Source organism: Vulpes lagopus, chromosome 12 (assembly GCF_018345385.1).
Source record: "Vulpes lagopus strain Blue_001 chromosome 12, ASM1834538v1, whole genome shotgun sequence".
In the NCBI taxonomy this organism is placed as follows: domain Eukaryota; kingdom Metazoa; phylum Chordata; class Mammalia; order Carnivora; family Canidae; genus Vulpes; species Vulpes lagopus.
The window spans coordinates 80,964,270-80,975,083 of NC_054835.1; the positions used below are offsets into that span (position 1 = coordinate 80,964,270).

General features: G+C 39.2%; 1 protein-coding gene across 8 annotated transcripts in view; it reads left to right on the top strand.

Annotated features, from left to right (window-relative positions):
• The first annotated feature begins 1,855 nt into the window (after positions 1–1,855).
• The window catches only part of YTHDC1 (YTH domain containing 1), a 39,186-nt gene continuing 30,227 nt past the window's right edge, over positions 1,856–10,814 (top strand). For 2 of the 8 annotated variants that reach the window (XM_041725527.1, XM_041725529.1), the window contains exon 1: positions 1,858–2,255. In XM_041725527.1, the coding sequence (XP_041581461.1) occupies positions 2,228–2,255 (28 nt within the window). In that variant the 5' untranslated portion in view covers positions 1,858–2,227. Of the gene's footprint in view, positions 2,256–2,346; positions 3,090–10,814 lie in introns of those variants that run through there. The other 6 variants (XM_041725525.1, XM_041725531.1, XM_041725530.1 and 3 more) reach the window with 6 other exon arrangements.

Consider the following 10,814-nt stretch of genomic DNA (forward strand, 5'->3'; position numbering starts at 1 on the left):
CAATAACACTGCGATTACTTGAGGCACGACTACCAATTGGGTGGGGGCCGGAGGTAAATTGCCTGGACTTGAATGATGTTTGTTACCACTCCTGGTGACCTTGAGCACTTTAATTTCCTATTACCTCACTTTCCCTTTATGTAACATGGAGCTAGAAATAATCGAATTGGGCTTTTGGAAGATGATATTAGATTGTCTAGGCCAAATACTTAGAACAGTACCTGGGCACACAGTAAGAACACACAATTTTCAGCTATTCCTATTACACACGAATCTTCTGTTGTCTTGCTTCTTCCATACATTTTACTGGAGAATTCCTTAAGGGCAGAAATACTGTTGTTTATCCTTCATTCCTAAGCGTCTGATAAGCAGCTGGGTTTTACATTACCTGTTTTTTTCTTCCTCTTTTTCCTGCAGGCAGGCCCTCTTTGAGCTCCTCCCACTGACATCAGCTTGGCCTCAATTTGTTACAAAGGCCAGCAAAAAACCAAGACACTCTACACTGCTTGACTTCCTTTGAACAAGCTGTTAGTTCTGATGTGACAATGTTACCCTTTCTTCCCTTCAAAATTTCCTTCCCTTGTGAACTCAGTTACGGGACAGTGAAGCTAAGGGACATTTTCAATCTTTTGGACAATGAACTTAATTTATTCTAATTTATTTTTATTTTTAATTTATTAATTTTTAATCAGTTATTTATTTATTTATTTTAATTTTTATTTTTTTTTATATTTTTATTTTTGTTTTATTTTTAATTTTGTGAGTTTTTATTTATTTATTTTTATTTTTTATTTTTTAATTAGTTAACTTATTTTTTTATATTTTTATTTATTTTTAATCTTTAATTTTTTTAATTTTTAATTTTAATTTTTATTCATTTTTATTTTATTATTTTTTATTTTTAAATTTTTAAATTTTTAAATTTTTATTTTCATTTATTTTTTAATTTAATTTTTAATTTTTAATTTTTATTTTTATTCATTTTTATTTTATTATTTATTTTAAATTTTTAAATTTTTATTTTTATTTTTATTTAATTTTTAATTTTTAATTTTTATTTTTAATTTTCATTTATTTTTTAATTTATTTTTTAATTTTTAACCTTTAACTTTTATTTATTTATTTTTAATTTTAATTTTTAATTTTTAATTTTTTATTTAATTTTTAATTTTAATTTTAATTCATTTTTTATTTTTTAATTCTTTAATTTTTTAATTTTTACTTATTTTTTATTTTTTAATTTTTTAATTTTTTTAATTTATTTTTTTATTTTTTTGGACCATGAACTTTATGAAGATTTCCTTGCAGATTTTACCGTAGTATGTAGTTAGGTAACTTTCGGTCACTTCCGTGGTTTCAATCTCTCAAAAGTCGCCCCTGCGCCTCGGTAAGTGTAAATCCGATTTGGGGCTCCGAATCTCAGAGCTACACTAAGTGCAACGGAACTGACGTCCCCACAGCAGCAGCAGAAGCCGCAGGCCCCTCTGGGTCGAGTCAGCGGTGCATCCTGTGCTGCCTTGGCTCAGCCTCGGGCACCCGGTGGACCGGCCCAGTCTCCTCCCGCCTCCGGTTTCCGAGCCGAGTCGGCGGTCCCGCGGCACAGCCGGAAGCACCTTCGCCCCGAGCGGGGCCCGTCAGTCGGCTTGTTCCAGGGAGGAAACGGCGCCACCGGGCGCACCCAGCGCGGCCCACCGCCCAGCAGGCCACGGCCCGGGCGACCGCGGCGCACATCCGGGCTGCGGGAGACGGAGCGACGTGACGACGTCACCACGCTGCCCCTGCCCGCCGCCGCCCCGCCGCCCCGCCCCTCCCCGCACTGTGACGCTCCCAGGGAGGCCCGAAGCGTAAACAGCGCAGGGCACTTCGGGAGCGGGATTGTTCCGCGCAGGAAGCAGGCTCCATTTTAGCGCCGCCCGCCGTCGCCATCTGTTTCCCTCCCCTCCCCCGCACCCCCTCCCGTCCCCGAACCCCAACGAGAGGGCCGGGCCTAGGGCGCCGGGGCTTGCGGTGAAAGGAGGAAAGGAGAAACACGAGAAAGGGAAGGGGCCGGAAGGAAAAGGGCGAGTGAGGAGCAGGACGGTGAGCGGCGGAGGCCAAGTGAGCAGCGCGCAGCCCAGCGGCCGGACTGACGGACGTGCCCGAGCCACGGCTGCCGCGGCTGCGGCGCCCGCGCGAGTCGCATCGAAGCGGCGGCGGCGGCGGCAGCGGCGGAAATAGGAGGGGAGCAATGGCGGCCGACAGCCGGGAGGAGAAAGGTTAGTGCGGAGGAAGGTGACCGGGCGGCGGCGACGCTCTGGGTGGTGGGTGAGCCGCGGCGTCGTGGCGGGGTGGGGGTGGGGTGGGGGTGGGGGGGTCGGCTTGCCCCGGCCCGGCCCGGCCCGGCCGCTGCTGCCCATCCGGGACGCTCGGACGCCCTGGCGGACCAGGCCTGCCTCTTCGTCCTCGGCGTCCGTCCGACCTCGTTCTCCAGGTCGCCCAGGGTGGTGCTGGTCCATCCTGTCCCCCTCCTGGCTTTCCGTTTAGCCGTCCTGGGCGCGGCGGAGAGGGCCTGTTCCGAGTGGCAGGCCCCCAGGTTTATTTCCCGGTGGGAGGATGCAGATGTAATGCGTATTTCCCGAACGGCTCTTTCTTTTAGGCAAAATTTCGAAAGCCCTTACTGCCACGATCAAAGCTGGTGGCCGAGTGAGAGCAACGTTTTAAGAAGTTGTGCAGGTGCAGTAAGTGGTCTCGAAAAATACCTGCAAGTTAACTTATGGCGCTTCCTGTTAAATAGGCGAAGTGGCAAGAGTTGCCCTTTTGGTTTTTCGGACCCTATTTTGGAAGACAGTATGTTTGGAAAGATACTTATCTGATTTAGACTTGGCACAAAAAAAAAAAAAAAAAAAAAAAGAAAAGAAAAGAAAGAAAACCCTGGCCACTATTCTGATAGAAACAAATTGTGCTATAGCCCCCAAAGGAGACGACCGGGAACAAATGGGAGTAATTTATAGAAAGCTGTAGGAATAACATTACAGTGAAATACAGGAAGAACTGGTGTTGGCAGAATGGAATGTCATGTGCTTTGAAATACCGACCTCCCAGGCCTACAGGTATGAATACGTATCCCGGATCATTACCCGTCTAGCGAGTGATCTGCACTGGATGCTGCTTTTAGGGGGGGTCTTTTTCCGACTTTAAGATTACCTTGGTAGTTTTGGAAAGGTTATAGTTGATAAAAAATATGGCACAGCTGCTGCTCTGGGTCTCACAGGTCTGCTTGTCTGTGTGGCTAATTAACCTTGGGGGTGGGGGATTTGTTAGATGGATTCTAGGGTCAAGTTGCATTTAGGCCATGATCTCTTTAATTTTTCTCTTTAAGAGGAAGAAGAGTCTTCATGCTTCAGCAAACTGCTCAAGGATAGGGACAGGCTTGGGAAGTGGTGCGTGCAATATGTTTAAGATATTGATGCTGTCTTAGGGCAATTTAGTGATTAGGTTGTACTAGTGTAAAGAATTTTCATTACATCTTACCCCCCCCCCCCCCCCTTGAGAAGTTTGGAAGGAATGTGCACTTCAGGTTGCACGGTGATAGTGATGAGAAGAAACTGCTTTTAATTACTAGTAAAGTCAGTTATTAAAGTAGATGATTTTAATTAATAAAAATTAATTCGGTCACCATTTGTATCAGAGCGTAATCTATGAGCTGGGTGTGCGGGAGTGGGTGGTGGTTGTGGTGGGTGAAATAAACCAAATACAAAACGAGTAAAAGTCAAGTACTTCCCAAGAATTCATTGTTAAAACGAACCTAATTGTTACCAGTAATGAAGTAGACACAGTAATGTAATGTACATTGTGGAAGAGAAGTAGGTTATGTTTTAAAACATTTTTTTTTTGAACTGGATTTAGTGCAATCCAAACACACTTTATAACATTTTTAGGGACTTAAAATGCCACCTATTAGCAGTACTTAGGATAAGTCCTCCAGCTTTTGAAAGACCTTACATTTGTGTAGTTTTTTAAAAACTTAATTTCTGTAGTTGAATTTACATCTATTTTAAAATCTCTGATATAAGTGCTTACCTTTATAGTTTAGATCAAAGATTGTCTCTAGTTTACTGGGAAAGCTAGCAAATACAAACTTGGAATTGTTTATTGTGTAGTAAGATTTCTAGGATAACTTATTTTGCAAGTCAGGAAACTAAGGTCCAAGGTGTCTCACTTAATCATTGTCACACAACTAGAATAATAAGCAGAATTAGAATACCTAATTCACTCTTCCTTCCCATACTTCACAAGAAAAAGTGGGAAGTGAAGTACTTACTGTCATTAGTAATCTTCTATGAAACATTATGAAATTATAAAGTTAAGCTCTGTAAGAATCTTAGGCTTGTCACAGGCCTTAGATGATTTCATGAATGGTGTAGAATCATGATAAGAACTGAATTTAAGTTGCAGAAATTTGCTGTTAGTCACAGAACAGTTAAGAGACTTGGTTATAGCGTCCTTGGATTATTGGGCTTTGTACATTAACTGTATAACAGACATTAACTTTTATAATGCTCTATAATACCCATACTTAGAAGCTGAAACCTATATATGACAAATTGCCAGCTCCCTCTGATTCCTGTGGTGATTCTATGTCCAAAAAGTGGATTTGAAAGATACTGGAATGTTGGTGGTGTTAACTAATGGTAGTTTTTCTATGTAAGGAATGCATGTCTTTTCTATTTTAAACCTCTTGTGTTCATTTTATTTCTTAAGCTCTTAGGAAGTTCTCTCCGAAAAACAATGTAAAAGTTTAATATATCCAAAATGAGGATAATGAGTTACCACTTTAATAAGTAACGTGCTTTCCACATTACCAGACTGAAAGCTCCATCTGGGCCAAGAGTGTGTCTCTCTTGTTCACCAGATTCTTGGTGACCAGTTAATCATGACTCAGTGCCTTGAATAAATGACTTCCAAGGTTGGATTTCATCGGTAACTGTGAGACATTTGTTACTGCTATCCAAAGCTAAGAGTTTTCTCCATTTAATTTGTCTGTACACACAGTCACACAGGCAAGTACATATAAATATGCACACACAGTTGTATATATACATACACATGGTCTATGTACGTAGTATAGCCCTCACTGTAGTAAGTGCTTAGAAAAAGGTTGACTGTTTCTAAAATATTTATTTATATATTTATGAGGGGGGGGGAAGAGAGAGAGATAGAGAGAGAGAGAGAGAGAGAGAGAGGTAAAGGGAGAAGCAGGATCCCTGCGGGGAGCTCGATGTGGGACTCTCGTTGTGGGACTCGTATCCCAGGACCCCCGGAATCTCGCCCTGAGCCGAAGGCAGAGATACTCAATCACTGAGCCATCCAGATGCCCCAAAGTTTGACCTTATTTTGGTCCACTTTAATTAGAGTTTTAGAAAGCATGGACTGTATTTGGTATTCCAGTGTATTTGTTCTACTCAATAGAAATAGGATAAAAAATTTAAAATGCTCTCCTTAGACTTCAGATTGTATGCTTATTGGAGAGCAGCAAATTTGGGTGGGGCGGAAAATGTTAAGTCTCTACACTTCATTTAGCGGAATGACAGTTTTGAATGACGAAACAGTAACAGACTGGTCTAATGTTAAATGTAACAGAAGGGGAGGTTCCAGAAAATCTTGGTGTCAAAGCCCATTAAAACTATATTAAATGAATTAAAAGATACAGTGTATTTCGGTGTTCTGTGTTGTAAAACAGGATGTGTAGAATATTTAACTGCCAGGTTTTCTTTAAGTACTCTAGGTCTTAGTTTGTTTCTGGACCCTCAGATAGATAATACTTTGTATCTCCTGATCCAGAAGCTTTAGGGTCCTAAACAAAGGGCTGTGGCTGTGTCTCAGATAAAGGTTAATTTTCTACACTCATTACCCCAGAGTTAAGGTTTTTGGCTTTCCTGGGCCAGGAATTTCAAGATTAAGGTGTAATTTTGGTATAATGCTAAGAGCACTGAATTTTTCACAGATGATTGCAGTTCCCCAGAGGAGTCAAGCTAGCAGCAACCTGCATTTTTATTTTTGTTTTATTTTATTTCGTTCATTTTTGTTTTATTTTTGAAGCAGCATTTAAGTCAGTCAATTTCAAATGGAAATACCAGTTTGGGAATCCTCTTGAAACTTTGGAAGATTGGACAACATGGTGCTTGAATTTTGTTGAAGTAGTTAATCCACTAGAATTGTGTGGGATTGTCCTTGCTATTTCTATTTCATAAAGTCTCTTACATGCCAAATTTTTTTGCAGCTATTTAACATTATTCGGGAGTTACTGCATACTGGGGTCAGGCAGATAAAGTACTTGTTTGATAGTTAATGTAGGTATTAGGCCAAAGAAAAGTAAAAGAGCAAGGATAGTTTGTGTGCAGGCAGTATTTGTATATATATACATATTTACCAGGCATAAAGCCAGATTGTCTTTTGTAAGCCTTGACATTCCACCTTCTCTGTATCAGGACTGCTCCTGCTGGTTGCTTGCAGGTGAGAATCTGGGTCTTGAATGACCAAATAGCCCTTCTAAAAATGCAAGGTGTGTGCATTTTTGTATTGAATCCTTGTAGTCTTCACAACAGTGTCTTAAGAGCTAGATTCATACTATAATTGTTAGGGTATAACTTTTGGATGAATTTTAGTTGTAAATAGCAGTACTATTTAATGAATAATTTTGAGCTAATTGATTGTGACAAAATTCATTTTGTGGCATCTTAAACAGTTTTGAGTTTTTAAAATAATTTAAAAAAATATTCTTTTTTTTTTTTTTTTTAAAGATTTTATTTATTTATTCATGATAGACATAGAGAGGCAGAGACACAGGCAGAGGGAGAAGCAGGCTCCATACCAGGATCCTGGGACTCCAGGATCGCGCCCTGGGCTGAAGGCAGGCACTAAACCGCTGAGCCACCCAGGGATCCCCAAAAACTACATGAAGTGCTTTATTTCAAATGTTACGAGTTATTTTTGTAGTATGTGAATTGTATGTTCATAGAATTCTTCTTAATCTGACATTTGTTAACCTTTGTTCATTTCACTTTTAATAGTCTTAGGTTGGGGTGCAGCTGTCAGGCTACTATGAAGGAATTGAATGTAAAATACACAGAATGATAATAATACAATATGCAATATAATTTAAGACAGTGATTCAAAATTATTAAACATTTATTTTAAAAATAAAATAAAAATTAAGTTTTTTTAAAAATAAAATTAAATTTATTAAGGTACTTTAAAGATCACTCTAGAGTACTGGGTGTTATTTTGTCTCTTAAGAGAATTTTTTTTCCCCAAAAAGGATATTCCAGTGATGATTAGTCTTCAGCAGCAGTAGCTTCTGAGAAATTAAAATAACGGTTTACTTTAGGGCAGCCTGGGTAGTTCAGCGGTTTAGCGGTTTAGCGCCGCCTTCAGCCCAGGGCATGATCCTGGAGACTCTGGATGAGTCCCAACGTCAGGCTCCCTGCATGGATCCTGCTTCTCCCTCTGCCCGTGTCTGCCTCTGTCACTGTCTCTCATGAATAAATAAATTTAAAAAAATCTTAAAAAATAGGTTTATAATTACTTCATTCTGGGTTGAAAAAGTGAAATATGTACAAGGTGTACTTTTTCTAGCCAATGAAAGAAGTGGTCAGAGAAAGCAGCTTAAATTAGCTTTGTAATAACTCAGTACTATAAATACTCAACCTTTTAAAACTGTATTTCGGTTTTTAAAAACACACCTTACATTTGTAATTAAAATCCTTAAGTTTAAACAAAACTAGGTTGATGGTTGGTGATAGTTGAAAACACCCACCAAGTATCTGACACTTCTACCCTCTATTAGGTGGAGTCTGTTTTCCTCTGTTTGAAACTCTGGTTGACTTTTGTGATTACCTCTGAATAAAATACTGACCTGAGCTTCTACCTGGCCTTTTCTCTTTTGGGATATACATCTTTAGAGTTCTAAACCACCATGTAAAAAAGTCTGCCTACCTTGAAGCTGCCATGGTGGAGAGTGCCCACAGAAAGAAGCACCCTCGAAGCTTTAGCTGTTTTGAGTCTTCCCAGTATAGGTGCCAGCCAGACACGGAATGAACAAGGCTTCAGGTGATTCTAGCCCTAGCCACCCTCTGAACTGCAACCACATGAGAGACCTTAGTTGAGTCCCAGAACCATCAGCAGAAATAAATAACAAATGATTATATTGTTTTAGCCACTAAGTTTGGGGATTTGTAGTTATACAGCAATAGGTACTCGGAACATGTATTTATTTGTTTATTAAAAAAAGAAGAGGATTTTTGTGTTCTGGACCAGATTTTGTGTTATCATGTACCCTAGTCATGAACACAAAGTTTGTGGCAGGCAGGGCTTATTAGAATCTGATAGTGATAGGGAATGGCTTATAGGTTAAAACACATTCAAATAAGTGTGCTCCTTTTCCTTTCCCCAAACACTGGTCTTTTTATTCTAAATGCCTTTTACCAGAAGTGAAGAAACTGGAGCTCAGACTGGGACCTTCCTGAAGATACCTAGCTCTTATATGATAACCTGGATTTTCTTTCTTCTAGATCCAGTTCTTTCTCCTGTATGTTATATTTAAGTAAATATATAAGGGGTTTTAGTAATGGAGAAAATAATTTAAAATGTCATTTATATTAAGGCTTGGCATACTTTTTTTTGTAAAGGGTCAGATAGTAAATAATATTTTAGGCTTTGGGAGCCACATAAGGGTTTGTCACATGTTGTTCTATGTCCCCCCCCCCCCCCCCCCCGACCCCCTTTAAACATAACCTCTTTAGGATGCAAAAACCATTCTTACTGATAAATAAACCATAGGCCGAATTTGTTCTGCAGGTCTTTTGCCAGTATTATGATTAAATAAGTTCGATTTATTTTTTTTTAATGTTTTTTTCTTTAAGATTTTATTTATTTATTCATGAGAGACACACACACACACACACACACACACACACACAGAGAGGCAGAGACACAGGCAGAGGGAGAAGCAGGCTCCATGCAGGGAGCCCGATGTGGGACTCGATCCCAGGTCTCCAGGATTACACCCTGGGCTGCAGGCAGCGCTAAACCGCTGCGCCACCAGGGCTGCCCCACAGTTCGATTATTGATATCATGAAATATAAAATGGATAAAAATAAGTAGACCGTCAAGTGAGGATGTAGTGTTTGATCTTAAAGTAAATTTCAGGATGCTATAATGTCAATTATACAGAGCTCTGTGGTGCATTCGTTTTTTTTTTTTTTTTTAAAGATTTATTTATTTATTTATTCATGATAGACATAGAGATTGAGAGAGAGGCAGAGACACAGGAGGAGGGAGAAGCGGGCTCCATGCCGGGAGCCTGACGTGGGACTTGATCCCGGGACTCCAGGATCGCGCCCTGGGCCAAAGGCAGGCGCTAAACCGCTGAGCCACCCAGGGATCCCCTAAACATGACTCTTTAATAATATTTTACATTTTTGTTATACTTTGTCTAAAGGTTTTTTTTTTTTTTTTTTTTTTTTTTTTTTTAATACTCCCCATCTAATTTAACTCTAGATTTAGAAAACCTGAACTGTAGGCTTGTACCCATCTATCTCTAGACATGAATTTGGCCACCCTATACTTACGTATCTATGAAGTAATAGTTGATAAACCATACTTTAGGTGTTTCATATATGTATATAAGATACGTGTGAAAGTGCCAAATGTTAAGAAAAGTAAGTATTGTTTAATATTTGTTGTCCTAAAAATTTGTAGCTTAAAAACAGCAGCCAGTCTCTGCATTTGACTTAATACAGTTAAGACTTTTTTAAACAATACCTTTTTATAGGGAACCCATGATTTAAATATGCCTGAAATTTGCATTGATTTAAATTAACCTGAGCAGTTTCTTTATTCTTTGTTAGATTTAGCATATATAAAGTACATAACTTCATTTAAATGTTCAGGCTTTCCGGTTGATTCTGTAATACAGAGCTAGTAATTTCATGGAAAGATTTGTGTAGCACTATATTTACTTAATTGCCTATTTCATTGTGATAGGTTTTTTTTTTTTTTTTTTTTTTTTGGTTTAGAAATGTAATTTTTGTGAAGATCTGTTGGATTTACTTTTTTATTGACTAGAGAGCTAAAGTAAAGTAAGGAAATCCATATAGTATGTATATTCATTTTAGAAAAATAGTAAAGTCCACTCTTTTTTTTTTTTTTAAGATTTATTTATTTGACAGGGTGCACAGCGGCTGAGCCACCCAAGTGCCCCCTTGATGTTCTTGGCAGCAACTGTGTCTGACTCAAAATACTAAGGAAGATGTGCTCTTAAACAGCAACTGTGTCTGACTCCAGATACTGAGATGTTACTTTTTCTGTACCCTGTGTAACCTTGTTTTCTTTCATATACCTACATTAAATATTTTAGTCCTCTTCAGTCACTGATTTCTGTCCCCCTTTGGAGATACTTTAATTTGTCCTGTTTATAGACCTTAAGTCAGGTCAATAACCCTTGCTATAATTTTGAATGGGCTTTGCTTTTTGACTGGAACCATAAATGTAATTGTCCTATTTCATTAGTGTTCATGACTTTATATTTCCCTTTACCACACTTTAAATTTGGGAAGATAAGCACCAGAATGCTTAGGTTCAAAGCATTTACCATTAGCTTTAGTGTATTATTAAAAAAAATCAATTTTATTTATTTTATTTTTAAAAAGATTTTTTTGTATTTGAGAGTGAGCATGAGCAGGGGCAGATGGAGAAGCAGGACCCCCCCCCCCCCCCCAGGAGGGAGTTGGACCTGAGGCTCAGTCCCAGGACCTGAACTGAAGGCAGATGCCTAA